The sequence below is a fragment of the Belonocnema kinseyi genome, chromosome 7 (genome assembly GCF_010883055.1).
Source record: "Belonocnema kinseyi isolate 2016_QV_RU_SX_M_011 chromosome 7, B_treatae_v1, whole genome shotgun sequence".
In the NCBI taxonomy this organism is placed as follows: Eukaryota; Metazoa; Arthropoda; class Insecta; order Hymenoptera; family Cynipidae; genus Belonocnema; species Belonocnema kinseyi.
The window spans coordinates 42,978,986-42,994,712 of record NC_046663.1 but is presented as its reverse complement, the minus strand read 5'-3'; the positions used below and the strand labels follow the sequence as shown (position 1 = coordinate 42,994,712).

The 15,727-nt window shown below is 26.0% G+C and overlaps 1 protein-coding gene across 2 annotated transcripts in view; it reads left to right on the top strand.

Moving 5' to 3' along the window:
* The first annotated feature begins 6,908 nt into the window (after window positions 1–6,908).
* The window catches only part of LOC117175860 (magnesium-dependent phosphatase 1-like), a 10,950-nt gene continuing 2,131 nt past the window's right edge, over window positions 6,909–15,727 (top strand). Inside the window, exons 1-3 of one of the 2 annotated variants that reach the window (XM_033365662.1) lie at window positions 6,909–7,050; window positions 9,516–9,573; window positions 9,686–9,907. In XM_033365662.1, coding sequence (XP_033221553.1) covers window positions 7,005–7,050; window positions 9,516–9,573; window positions 9,686–9,907 — 326 coding nt within the window. In that variant the 5' untranslated portion in view covers window positions 6,909–7,004. Of the gene's footprint in view, window positions 7,051–9,503; window positions 9,574–9,685; window positions 9,908–15,727 lie in introns of both variants that reach the window. The other variant, XM_033365661.1, reaches the window with a different exon arrangement.

Here is a 15,727-nt window from a genome sequence, read left to right as displayed (position 1 = left end):
AATATGGCGAGTAAGCTGATTACTCCCAACTGAGGTGAACTTTCCGTGGTTACCCCGCTTGATCGAATACTTGCAATATTTCAAACCCTCAGTTTTTTCTGTTGAGGCAACGAATTCATTCGTAGACCTAATAAAATACCGACTATACGATGTAGAAAATAACTAGCTTCCAATAATTTTCCCCTTTTTATATTAAATGTTCATGTTTTATTATTTTTCTCATGGGAATCACAAATATGCTGGGAAAGTAGAGCAATAGAACAAACTGTGTAAAAGACACTTGTGACCCCGAACTTATTTTTTTCAACTTTTTTTTGGGTTGGGTGGTAACTAAAATTAATAAGATTGTAAATGATATAATTTGGATGACACAACGAGTGTAAAAGTCTAATTAATTAGACGATACGAAAAATCCGTTGCAGTGTTACTAAATTTTCTCTTTCACTCAATTTTCAAATCAAATTTACACAAGTTAAACCATTTTTTAAGACGCTGTGTTCAAATAGCAAAACTTGAATGGTTAGGGTGTAACGTTTTTTGCAGATATGAAGTTAACTTTTTAAGAATGTCGATAATTAACATTCAAATTACTTATAAAGAATGTTTATGTATCTAAACATGTAACGAGCTTTAAGAGCGTTATGTCGAAGCCATCCAAAACTTTTTCAAAACCATACTGTAATTAAAGTAGCAAAAAGTACAAAAGGTGGAAAGCAAATTTCCAGTGAATTTAGATTCTACTCTCGAATTTGATTTTCACTTTCTGTACGAATAAACTCGATTATTTTCGACTCTTCTGATCATCACGATCTCGAAAACAATACAAATTATAAGGTTCGTACAGCAATTTCTGCACAATGTCATACTTAAGTTGAAAAAAAATTGAATATGAGAGCGTGTGAAGCAAAAATATTCGTCGATAAGAACGTTTCCCATTGGGAAAACACTATTGTTCTTCAAAAGCATTTTACACCCTCGATTTGATGCATTCGTTTCAAACGCAATTTCTTTTTTAATGCTCCAAGGAGTCTACGTGTATCTATTTTAGTTTCTTACAAATAAGTTCGCATACGATTTCCCTTTGATCTTTTTCAGCATAAATAGGATTCCGGAAAAATTTCTGGATGGATGTGAAAATTGCATTTCTACCAAATATAATATTTGGCGAAAAAATTGCCGTGGAATCCTAATTGTGGGAAAGAGTGAGGGAGGGAGGGCTGGGTTCGATGATACATCTTTGTATATATCAGAAGAAAAGTATGTTTAATCGCACTTTGAAATGAAATTGATTCATCGAATTTTTTACTCGATAGCTCCATGAGTGTCCACAATGATAAAAGAAAGTTAACACGATTTTATAATTTAAGGAAGCAAATTGTACGTTTCGTTTTGTATTGATACAAGAATACTAGGAAAAGAAGGTATGCCGGCACTCTTAACGAAAGCGGATTACGAGAAATAGCATATAAAGTCTGCATGATTCATCAGTTAACGTCTTTTCTACGACTCTTGATGTTTAACTATAATATAAAGTAAATATACGAGAAACTAAAAGAAGTCGTCAAGATACATACTTATATCTCCATTTCTTTAGGTTCTAATTCTAATCCATGTACAGTCTTCTGATCCGTTGTCGATCTTACTGTATGTTCAGTGCCTTTTTAATTACGAGACGTACTCGACAAATCGAACTTGATTGAATTGTTGTACCGCATTCTGCTTATCAGAGCGATATTTAGCGTGTGCACCTAAAATAGAAAAAGAAGGAAACGAAATCTTTGAGAATAATATGCGACTTTGCAGAATGATTTGATTTTCGTTAAGAGTGTATAGCTTTCGATTATGCTTGTAACCACACAATTTCAGTAGATCCCGCCTATAAGAGTATAAAACACAATACATATTTTTATAAATTTGTTTCAATATCGATGCTAACAACTTATTATGAGAAGTACACGAAAATAGGTGTGAAATTATGGATGTTAATGCGATTTACTGTAAATGTACACTAAACGAAATAATAATAATAATAATCAGAGAATTTTTTTAAAATTAAAAATACAAAAAAGATTGCAATAGCGGGAAAAGTTAAAGGGAATAGCTACACATAGATGATAAAGCGATGCGATATATAAAAGAGTCACAGTTCGATCGACTACTCCGGATACTTTTATTAACTGTGAAGCATTTTCGATGTATCTGAAATAATATAAATGTATATATACAAAAGTTCATCCATTGCGCCCAAAGTAAGTTTAGAGATTACTTTGTACATAATATACATAACACAAATAAATAGATATACGTACCTAGCGTAAACTTGTCTTTTTTGTACAGAGCTGTACATTACTATTCAACACGTTCAAATTTTTACTTTCAGATTAGGTCTACAAATTAATTCGGTGCCTTTGTTGTCTTGTAATTCTTGTTGGAACTTGAATCATAAGTCTTCTTCTCCGAAGTGCCCCTTTTCAGAAATCTAAAACTTCAGACATAAAGTGCAACCCTTCAATAGCCCTCCCTTCTATAGTCCTTTCGAGCATTGACGCTGCTACGCAGGTAGGTGTAATAGGTCTGCGCCTGTCACTCAGACGTGAACAAACAAGAGCGAAGCGGGCTATAATGAGTTAGTTTCCACCCACCGACAGCCTCAAAATTGGCATTATAGAAGAGTTTCACTGTGCTTTTAAATGTTATTAGTTCCCGAATCGTGCGCCTTTTCGTTGTCTCTACAAACTCAGACAGAATAATAAGTGTCCTCATCCTGGTATCACTTTTTCACCTTCCATGAATAATCATAGGTGTTCTTCTCGCGCCCCTTTTCCAATTTTTCAAATCCTCAGACAAAATAATAAAAATAAAGCATTGGATTCAATTGTATAGGTAGGGCAACAGTCAACATATTACTCCTTCTCATACAGGTGCCCCCTTTGCAGCTCTCCGAACTTTCATACATAATCATATGTTTTCCTCCTTCTGGTGCACCTGTTTCAGCTATCCAAACCGTCAAACATAATCGAATGGGCTCTCCTCATCATCTTCGTATCCCTTTCCAACTCTCCGTACCCTCACACGTAATCAGAAGCCTTTTCAGCCTTCCCTCGTGTCCCTTTTCCAGCTCTCTAAACGATTAGACGTAATCATAAATGTTCTCCCCCCTCCAGCACTCCAAAGCTACCCTATTGCTGTGCCCCTTTTCCAGTTTTTCAAATCCCCAGATGTAAATAAAGATGTAATCTTTTTTTTTTTGTAGAAAAGTCATATTTTTTTAACGAAAGTGCGACTCTTGCTGAAAATTCGTCTTTCCGGTTTGAAAATTAATATTATTTGGAGCAGTTTGATCTTTTTTATTTCAAAATAAAAATCTGTAGAGTCCTTTTTAAGTTTTGTGTATCGGACATAATGATAAACGCTCCCCTCCTTGCCGTTCCCCATTTTCAGTTGTTGAAATCGTCAGACATAATCATACACTTTCTCCTCCGCATTCCCCTTGTCCAGATCTTCAAATCCTCAGATATAATCATAAGTGTTCTCCTCCTCCCCATGCCCCTTTCCAAGCTTTTCAAAGTATCAGTCATAATCATAAGTGTTACTCTCTGCCTCCTGCTCCTCATGCTTATCCTCATGTCCTTTTTGCAGTTGTTTAAAAAATTCCGACATAATCATAAGCATTCTTGTGCTCCTCCTCATGCCCCTTTTCAAGCTCTACCAACCCTCTTTCATAATCATAAAAGCGAAGCGCTGCATTCAATGGTTCAAGTATTTTTTCTTACGAACTTCCCAATGAAACCAACTGGAAAAATGTCCTCATAATGAGAGATAAAAAACGTATTTTTTTTTTAATTTGTCGAAAATTTTTTAGGAGGGTGAGTTACCCCCAAATTATTTTTTATCACACAAAAAATGCTAAACATGCATGATTTTAACCCGAAAAATTTAGAAAAATATGTATTACACGCAATAATAAAATAAAGTTCATGTGTTTTTGCATTTTCCCGCGAAATTACTTTGCAGGGGTGAACCACCCTTAAGGACATTTTATTATGTTTGTGAACTAAAATAATTTTGCAAACGAAATCGAGACGTAACATTTTCTCAAAATAAGGAGTAAAAAATGTGAATTTCTCGATTTATTCTAAATTTTTATGGGGGTAAACTATCCCATTATAAGTTACGATTATATCAGAAAATGGTCATATAGGTGTACTCGAGAAAATTGAATAACACGTGAACTTTATTTTACTGTCATGTGTAACTTACATTTTTTTCAGACTTTTGAGCCTCAATCTATACCTATTTGGTCATTTTCTTATATAATCTTAACTTATTTTGGGATAGTTTACCCCCATAAAAATTTGGGCTAAATTGAGAAATTTATATTTTTTACCTCTTATTGTGAGAAAAATTTTAATAAAACTTTATTTTATTGTTGCAAGCAACATGTATTTTTTTTCCAGATTTTTCGGGCTTAAATAATGTTTGTTCAGCAAGTTTTGGTGTAATCAAAAATAATTTTGGGGTAGTTCGTCCCATACAAAATTTTGACAAATTTAAGAAAATTGAATTTTTATAATCTTTTAAAAGAACATGTCCCCATTGTTTACAGTATCCATGTTTGGTTAAATATTTAACTATTTGATTGGAAAGTTAATTCTTTTGTTGAAAACTCTACTATTATGTTAAAAAATCATTTTTTTTTAATCGAAAATTTGACTCTTCTGTTGCAAATTCGTCTGTCCGTTTTGAAAATTAATCTGTCTTGACCGAGGATTACATTTTTTTGTTGAAAATTGGTCTTTTATGTTTGAGTTTAACTGTTTATTTAAATTAATTTGTTTTTCAAGTATTAGCTATTACATTTTTCGTTGTGAGTTCTTCACGTTTGATTTGAAAATTCAATTAATTTGGTTCAAAGTTAAACCACTCTGTTAAAAACATCAATTTTTGATTGAAAATTGATCTTATTTTTAATAGGGATTCAACTATTTTATTTATAATTCGTGTTTTTTATCTTAATTCAGCTACCTTTAATTTAAAATTTAAATCTTTTTTATTGAGAAATCAAGTTTGATTGAAAAGTAACTTTTTGTAAAAACTCATAATTCTTTTTGGGTTGATTAAAAATTCAATTGTTTTGTAGGAAATTGAACTTTTTCTTCAAAGATGCTACTGTTTAGTTGAAAATTCTCGTATTTTGTTGAAATTTCGTCTTTTAGTTGAAAATCAAACTTTCTAATTAAGAGTTCAACTATTATGGTAAAAGCGTAATTATTTGTTTCAAAATTCGAATATATATTTGAAAAATAAAGTATTTGGCAGAGAATTTACTTTTTTGTTTAAAAATTCATATTTTCTGATTGAAAATTGAATTTGTTTTTCGAAAATTCTCCTTTACCTGGTGCCCCTTTTCCAGCTAACCAAACCCTCAGACATTAGAGAACCAAATAAATTTCTTTCAAATCCAAAAAAATACTTTTTTGACCCTATATCAAAGAAGGAAATTGTTTGGATCAAATAGAAATTTTTCTGAGTTTAATTCTTTATAATATTATAGGAATTATTAATCTCTAAAATTGCAGTCTTCGATTTAGAAAAATAACAATTAAAAATTGTTTAAATTTTAAATTGTATTATTTAAAATTCTGCCATTTTTATGATTTACATTCGAAATTTTTTCCATTTAGAAGATTTAGAATTGAAAGCTCTTAACTACTGATCTTTCAAAATCATCATAATTTAAGATTTTTGATTTTATCATATTAAAATTTTAAAATTTCAAACTCCAAATGGTCAAAAGTGAAGAATTTTCAATTGTAAATCTTCAGAATCTTAGAACTTTTAATTTTGTAGAGTTTATAGATTGGACAAGTAACACTAAAAAATTGTTCAAGTTTTTAATTTTAAAATTCCAAATTCTGTAGTTTGAATGCTTTATATTCGAACTTTCTTCAATTTCGCAGATTCAGAATTGAAAATTCGACTTCTGATCATCCAAATTTATTAGAATTTGTATTTAGACATCCCTAAAATTCAAGAGCTTTTAATTGTAAATCTTTAAAATTGAAGAATTTTCAATTCTAAATCTACAAAATTAAATTATTATAACAACAAAATTCAAGTTACATACCTTTAAAATATAAATCTTAAAAGTTGAATAATTTGTAAATCTATTTTTTTTAAATTCAAGTATTTTCAATTGTAACTCTTTAAAATCTAAATCTTTTAATATCAAATATGTTTCAATAAACAAAACAATTAAAAATTCTATATTTTTGATGATTTAGTTTCGAAATTTATTCATTGTGGAAGATTTAGAAGGGAAAACTTGACTTTTGATCTTCAAAATCATCTAAATTTCAACCATTTTTTATACATCTTTAAAATTGAACAGCTTTTAATTTTATCTTTTCAAAATTGTAGAATTTTAAATCTTTAGAACTGAAGAGTTTTTTTTTCAAACCTTCCAGCTAAATCTGCATCTTTTTAAAAAATGTTAAAAATTTTGCGAGTTTAAAATTTAAACAAGTTGCCGAATTTTGAATAATTGTAAACATCTGGAAAATGGATCAGTGACGAAAATGGAGGACATCAGTAACAATCAGGATTCCAGATTATATTTTAAGAAAATATTATTACGATTTAAAATCCCAAATTAACATATTAATTTAAGTCTTTGCCTCTAATCCCCTCTAGAATAGTCTTATATTTAAATAAAAGTAATAAATTTCACCTATTAAGGGCGCGTAACATACTATTTTTGCTAGTTAACAAATAACGAAAGAGTTACATTTTTAATAATGGGTAGGCCTGTTTGGTATAGTCAGTTTTAAATCTAATGAAAAAACTCCCGCCAAATGCTCAGCTTCCGGTCTTGGCGTTGGTGTCCTGCGCATCTGGTGCTCCGAAATTACATGACCAGTTTTTGACATCTAGGTGTGACCTATGGTGACAGGTTCAAAAGTAGACAAAAACAGCTGTAAGAAAAGAGAAAATAATTGGAAATAATGAGTGACAGCTTGAAGAAACCAAAAATAATCGTTTTTGATTTAGGTATCGCCACATCATTGTCTGCGTCATTCATCATTTTGATCGGTTAATTCTTATAGAAAAACCTATCAGTTTTTATGTAATTCAGGCAATTATTTATTTAAATTTTATTACGTAGTGGAGTGGCTTAATTTATTTAACGTGAAGGGCCTTCATAAAACTATACTCATGCGAAGTTCAAAAATTTAGGAACTGATATGGTGTCAGCATAACCTAACTTGTAGTTATCATTGCGGCAAATTTGACATATCAGGATTTATAAATCATAAAAAGCATAAAGTTTTTTAGTTTTGAAATTCACAGGAAAATAAATTGGTATTGCTTTTCTTTATGAAAAAATAGACGCAACTTGACTTTCAGGATATAATAATATATTATAGTATAATAATAATAATATACAATGACACAATAATGTACAATAATATAATAAAGATATGAAATTTAATTCTTCTGTTGAAAACTCAACTATTTTGTTCAAAAGTAATTTTTTTAAATCGAAAATTTGTCTGTCCGTTTTGAAAATTAATCTGTTTTTAATGAGGATTACTCTATTTGGTTACAAAAATTTCTTGTTTTGTTGAATTTAATTATTTATTTAAAGTAATTTTTTTAAGTATCAAATATATTTTTTGTTGCAAATTCACCTTGTTTAGTTTGAAAACTAAACTACTTGGTTGAAAGTTTAACTAATTGTTGAAAACTTCCATATTTTGTTGAAAATTAATAATTTTATTAACAAATTTAACAATTTGTTTAAAAATTCGTTTTTTTCTAGAAAATTGATCTTTTTAGTGGAAAATACATCTTTTTTGTTTAAAATTGCAACTTTTTTGTTGATTTGATATAACTATTTTACTTAAAAATCGTATTTTTTTAGTGTATTTAAGTGTTTTTTTTTCAAATGAAAATCGTTTTTTATTGAGAATTCACCAATTTGATTGAAAATTAACTTTTTGTAAAAACTTATATTTTTTTAATTGATATACAAATTTTTTGTAGAAAATTCGTGAAAAATTTAACCATTATGGCAGAAAATGTAATTATTTGTTTCGAAGTTTTTTTTTTATTCAAAAAAATATATGTTGGTTGAAAATTAATCTGTTTTGGACGAGCATTCCACTATTTGTTTAAAAAAATTTATTTTTCGGTTGAATTTAATTGTTTTGTATCGAAACTAAATCTTTTTTGTTTAAAATATCATTTATTACATTTTTCGTTGAGAATTATTTTGGCCTGGTTTGAAAATTTCACTACTCGGTGAAAAGTTGTATTACTTTATAAAAAATTTAATTTATTTGTTGATTCTTTTTGTTTTTTTTTTGAAAGGTTGCAACTGTTTGGTTGCAAATTTCCGTATTGTTGAAATTTAATAATTTTTGTTTGAAAGTTAATCTTTTTGTTTAAAAAGTTACCAATTATGATAGGAAATTTCATTATTGATTTAAAAATGGTTTGATTTTTGTTTGTTAAAAATTTGTTTAACAATCAGACTGGTTTACAGAGAATTTGTATTTGTTGCTTGAAAATTCAAAGATTTGATTAATAATTCATCTTTTTCAGTTGAACATTCAACTATTTAAGACATGTGCTTTTTTTTAAATAGTCTTTTTTAGAAAAGATTAAGATTAAAAGTTAACTCTTCTGTTAAAAATTAATTTAATCGTCGCGAAATTTAATTATTCTATATCTGGCTAAAAACTTATCTGTTTTAGTTGAAAATTCAACTATTTTGATTAAAAATCGCCTTTTTTAATAGAAAATTCTTTTTTTGTTTGTATAAAAGTCTTTTTTTTAACTTTCTTGTTCAAAATTAAAATTTTTGGGTTGAATTTTAATCGTTTTGATTGATAATTAAGCCATTTGGTTGAAAATTCATGTTTGTAGGTTGAAAATTCCACTATTTGGTTAAAAAATAGTCTTTTTGGTTCGAAAATTTATCTCTTTTGGTATAAAATCTTGTTTGCTTAAAAAAAAATTCTTAAGAATTTAAAACAATTAAACATTTTAAATTATTGCTCATGATAATGGTTTCAATTGGAAATTAGAAATCTGAAACTGCGATTTTGAGTGATCTGAATTTATAGTCGACCCAGAATTAAAAGGCTTAACTTCTTAAATTTTAAATTATTTTAAGTGGATCCAAAACATTTTGAATTTTTTAACACTATTCCAATTTTTACATTTTATATTTTACAATTATTTAGCTATAAAGAATTTGGGTGGTAAATTCTACAATTTAAAATTTATACGAATAAATGTTAAACTTTTTTATGATTTAAATAATTCTACAGATAAACGTCTTAAAATATAATTTCCTATTTAATTTTTATGTCGAAAACAGATTTACCAGTCTTTTTTCTGAAAAATTAAGAAAATAAATTACATTATCAGCAGTTTTCAATTTGCCCCCCCCCCCATTTGATTATCTTTATATTTTTTTTTATTCAGTAATGAAGGTTTAATTACAGATTATACTCTTTGGCCTTTTTGGGTGGATACTCACGTCACACCTCCTTTCCGGAAAGGGTGTGTAAATTATTTAAAGCTTTATATTATAATTTTAAACAAAACTATATTTTTTATATGAAATTATCTTTATATAAGAAAAAAACTAAAGTATAAAATATTTTTCTTTCAGAAAAGGAAATGAAGTAGTGGATGCACACGCCCATCCAATACGATATTATAAAGATTCTCCTGAAATTCTAAAAAATTTAGTAGATGAGGGATATGAAATCGGTGTAGCATCACGCACGTCTGAAATAAAAGGCGCTAATCAATTATTAAATTTATTTGGATGGGAAAAATACATCAAATATAAAGAAATATATCCTGGGTCAAAAACTACTCATTTCGCAAAGTAAGTTTTTAATTTTTTTTTAAATCCATTTCAGGCCTTGGACTCACCAATCTAGTGGCACTATTTGACACTTCTTAGGGGATGATACTATTTTGGTACTGTTACGAAAAATTATATGCTGAAGTCACTGTTTCAAAACAAAAAGATAAATTTTCAAAGAAGAAAGGTTTTTCAGTCAATAAAGAAAAAAATGTTGAATTTTTAACCAAAAAAATTAAATCTCAACAAAATACATACATTTTTAACCAAATAGTTGAATTTTCAACTAAGAAAATTTTTTTAGCCAAAACAAAACACGAATTTATAAAAAATTATAAATTTTCAATAACAATTGAGCACAGGATGTAATGTTAGTCCAAGTTTGATTAATTTTTAGATTATCTTTTTTTCGTTTCTAAATTTTTAAACTCAATAGCTGAATTTTTAAACCAAAAATGAACCCAAGAATTTATAATTTTATTTATATTTATAATGTTGACAGTTGATATTTAAACAACAGAATTAAAAAAAAATTCAAACACACAAAAAGTATTTATTTTTAAACAGTAGTTAAATTTTCAATGGAAATTTTAAACCAAGAAAATCCATTTTTAACCAAAAATGGAGTAAATAAATTTTCATTGAGGAGAATAGACAAAATAGACAAAAGAATTTTCTAGAGAACAGTTTCATTTTGTACTAAATAGTTGCATTTTCAGCCCGAGAATATGAGTTAACAATAATAAAGTTTTTTAAAAATAAATCAGTTGAATTTTCAACAAAATAGTTCAATTTTCAGTTTTCAAAATTACATTTCAGCAAAAAAAGTAAAATTTCCACAAAAAATCTTAATAGTGGATATTTTAACTCAAAATAAAAAACAGTTTTATATAATCAACACAGATAAATGTTTAATTAACTACTTGATTTTTAACTAACAAAATTATTTTATAAAAACAGACGAATTTTTAACAAAATACAGACAGTTTTAACAAAATCATCGAATTTTCTACCATACTGTTGAATTTTCAAATCGAACCTACGAGTTTTCTACAAAACAGTGGAATTTTGAACCCAAAAATGTGAAATTTTCATACAAAATTTAATCTCAAATCGAAACAGATTTATTAATTTTTCAAGCCAAAAATATGCATTTTTTTATAAAACAGTTGAAGTATCGACCCGAGAATATTAATTAGCAACAATAAAATTTATTTCCAGCTAATTAATTGAGTTTTCAATACAGTAGTTCAATTTTCAGTTTAAAATATTACTTTTTGACAAACAACAAAATCGAAGTTCGAACTAAAATTATGAATATTCAATAACAAAAAAACTTTTAAGAAAGTAGTTCATCTTTTAACCATGGCGTTAAATTTTCAACCTAAGAATATGAATTTACAACGAAAAATGTTAATCATTGATATTTCAATAAAAAAGATTTTCATTAAAAATAAAAAGCGGTTTGATTTAATCAATAAATATGATTGTTTAAATGTAATTTTTGGTACTTCAACGAAAAAAAAGAAAATATTTTGATTAAAGTCTGAATTTTATTTTATTAACTATTAGTTTATATTTCTTTTTGGTTCTCACATTTCTTAACAAAATAGATAAATTTTTAAACCTGTAAGATCAATTATTAACCAAAAATGGAGTACATAAATTTTCGTTCAGAAGAAATAATTTCCGATAGAAAAAATGCATTTTTCACAAAACAATTTAATTTTGTCCTGAATAGTTGAATTTTATACCAAATTGTTTAGTTTCGACATGAAAATATGAATTAGTAAAAAAAGTTAATTTACAACAAATCAGTTAAATTTTAACGTAATAGTTAAATTTTTATTTACAAAATTACTTCTTAATAAACAAAAAAAATTTTTTCAACTAAAATTATGAATCTTTTATATAAAAAATTAACTTTCAAGAAAGAATTTCAATATTAAATCAGGGAGTTGATTTTTTAACCTCAAAATATGAATTATCAACGATAAATGTAATAGATTATAATTAATCTAAAAAAATTATAATTAAAAATAAAAAAACAATTGGATTTAACCAAAAAAATTAATTTTCAACAAAATACTTGACTTTTAACCAGAAATGAAGAATTTTCAACAGAAAGAGATAAATATTTTTAAAAAAATTAATATTCAACAAAATAGTTGAATTTTAAATTAAAACAAATTTGTTAGTTAAGAAAGAAAAAAAATACTAGCAAATTATTAAACTTTTACAGAATAATTCAATTTTGAACTAAATAATAACGATTTCAACCAGAAAAGATTATTTTTAACGAAAAATTTAATAGTAGACTTTTTAACCGAAAAGATTGAACTTTCAACTAAAAAAAGTTTGAGAAAGTTTGATCACAGAAGTGAGTCCGCGGCCTGAAATTCTGATTAAAATCTAATTCAGGGTGTTTACCGAAATATTTCTTTCAAATTCCCGGATTTTCTGGATCAAAATACAGTTTTTCCCCGGGGTTTCTTTTAATATGTGTTTCAATTTCGCACCTTTTTATTAGTTAAAGAAAGTACCGAAGGATATTAGAAAAATTTACAAAATGATTATTCTTTTATCATGTGAAATAATTTTTTCACATTCCAAAAATTCTTTTACTCGAACAATAGATTTATAATTATTTTAAAATGGAAAATGGTCACTATTTATTTCTTCTAAATTCAGTTCTTGGCCGAATTATGCCAAAAATCAGCTCAGTCTTGTCAAAAAATCGATTATATTCAATTGAATATAAGCATAAGAAAATTTTTTTATTTGAACTTTTTTCGCAATATTTCTGAATATTACCGGTTTTTTTTAAATGCAACTTTTTGAAGAAAAACGCAAATAATTGACTTTTTCGCTATACTTGCTTAGTTTGAATTTTAATCACAGTGAAATTTTTGAAATTTGAATTTAAAACTAGATAAAATGTTAGTATTTTATTTGAGAAAATTAAAAATCGATTCAAAATTGAATATAATTTGCCTATGAATCTTGAGAAATTAAAAAAATTTATTATATGATAAACTAAAATTTCCACAAAAAAGTTGATCTTCAACCACATGGTTGAATTTTCAAACAAAAAAGACAAATTCTTAATGGAAAATGTAACCTTCAATGTTACAATCAAAAAATATTTTTATTCTGATTACAAAAAAAGCAGTTGAATTCGTCCAAAAAAAAAAGACGAATTCTTAACAAAATTGTTGAACTTGCAAAGAAAAAAGATTTTTCAGCCCAAAAAAAAAACATTTAGGAAAGTTATAATTTGAAGAAAAGAATGATTGTTAATAAAAAATTAACATTTCGCATAACTTATTATTTTTTAACTTTCTTTGTTTTATTTATTTTTTCTTTAATTTTATATAAATTTCTTAGGTTTCCCGAGAAAATTCAAACGGAGTTTTGAAGATTTCAGATATGTCAAAAAAGTGTCTAGAAAATTTCTAAGAAATTTTATTTTTTTTATTCTACAGAATTTTTAAAAGTTATTGGAAAAATGTTAGTAGTGGAATTATGCTTAAGAATTTTTAACGATTGAAAAAAATATGTTATAAATATTCGAAAATCTTTCATAGTTTTAAAATATATCTACTCTTCAAAATTCCTAAATATCTTTGAAACTGACTCGAATTATTCAGAAAATTGTACTTCCGGATTTATTACTTACAATGTTGTAAATCTTTTGGAATATTTTTAAATATTTGCTTAAAGTAAATGTATTAAAAATAAAAATAATAAAAAATTTTCAGATAAATCCTTAAAAAATATATTTTCATATAAGAGATATTTTTAGAAGTTTTAAAAAGACTTTAAAAGAATTGAAAACGTGAGAAGATTTCAAAATTTTGTAAAAAATATGTAGATTTTTGAAGATTTCAAACAAAAAATTTAGTAGCTTTTTGACGATTTTGAAAGGTTGAAACGAATAAAAAAAATTTCATTACGATCCCTAAGAAAATTGAAAATGATTTTTTTTTTCAAATTAATTTTAGGAGAATATTTAAAAAGATAAAAAAATGTAATTGACAAAAAGTAATCTGGAATATTTTAAGGTAGGATTTATCTAAATTTTTCGGATAATTCGAATCATTTTAAAAGAGAAGATTTTTTATTAAAATTTAAAACCTTCTAAAGGATTTTGAAAGTTTTCATGACAATACAAAGTTTTTCTTATGATTCATAGAAAAATTGGATATGATTTTATGCGTTGAAAAATTAATTGTAAGAGAATATTTCAAAAGATTTTACAATTTTTCTAAAATTGTAAAACAGTAATCTGGAATATTTTAAAGCAATTTTTTCAATTTTTCAGGATCTATTAAAAGTTTTAGAAAAATTCTAATCATTTCAAAAGATAAGATTTTTAAATAAAAATTTAAAGCTTTTTAAGGATCTTAAGAGGTTTTTTGACGATTGGAAAAAATATAAAAATACTTGATAAATGTATGTTCAGTTTTAAAATATTTTTACTCTTCAAAATTCCTAAATATATTTGAAACTGACTCGAATTTAACAATTTTACCGCGAAAACCCGAGAAATCACCGGCTTTTTATTAATTAAAAAGCGAGCTTATCATATTATTTAAAAAGAGGGCTTATCATATTATTTAAAGAATATAAGGTTCCTTGAATCTTATTTTGTACATTTTTATTTATAATTTATTAGAGAAAGAATTTTTTCCCATACAAGAAAAACGTTCTGCAATTTTTTGCATTGTGTGATTTTTTTCTCTGATTTAAGTTTGATAATCGAATTGATGAATCAAGGAATTTTAGTAAATAATTTGGTTTTCATCCCTATTCCAAATTAAAAAAAAAAAAATAAAGTACTTCAAGTATTTTTTAGAATAAAAGTAGTATTTCAAAAACGAAATATTTCTGAATTATAATCGAAATTTTTTTACATTGTTTGTTGCTAATTTAACTATTTTTAGTTGGAAACTCAACTATTTACGGTTAAAAGTTAAACTCTCGTTAAACATTATTTTTTTGTTCGAAGATTGATCGTTTTGATTGAAAGTTCATCTTTTTTTGAAATGATAAAGTTGCATTTCCAAAAAAAAATGCAAGTTAAAAATATGATTTTCAACAAAATGGTTCTACTTTCTGGAAAATCATTTATTTAAATAAAAATTCAACCATTCCAGTAGGAAATTTTACGATTTTGCAGAAAATCCATCTTTGTTTGTTTGTTCAGAAGTAGATTTTTATCGGAAAATTCACCTATTTTATTTTTTTTTTAAACATTATCTTTTTTAAAATAAAAATTTAACTATTTGTTTAAAAATTGATATTTTTTATTTAAAAATTATACAATTTGAAAATTTACTTTGTGGAAAATTTGTTTTTTTTTGTAGAAAATTAATATTCATGATTAGTTTCATGAAAACTTGTTTTTTCTTTGGATGAAAAGTAATTTTTTGCCGAAATTGAACTATTTTGTTTAAAATTTGTTTATTTTTTGATTGAAAACTATACCGTTTTTTTTTTCTACTATAAATTTAATTATTGTTCCATTTTAATTTTATTTTTTCTGGAACATGTATCTTTTTAAGTGAAAATTCATGTATTTGGTTAAAAATTAAATTTTTTTTTTTTGAAGATTTATTATTTTAGTCGAAAATTAACTTTAACCATTCCATTTTTTGAGGAAAATTTACCTTTTCTAATAGAAATGTAATCTTTTTCGTTAAAAACTGTTCTGTTTTGTAGAAAGTTTAACTATTCTATTTTTTGTTAAAAATTAATTTCTTTGGTTGGAAAAAAATTTAGTTAAAAATTCACAATATATTGTCTTTTCGTAGAAAATTAATCTTCATGATATATATA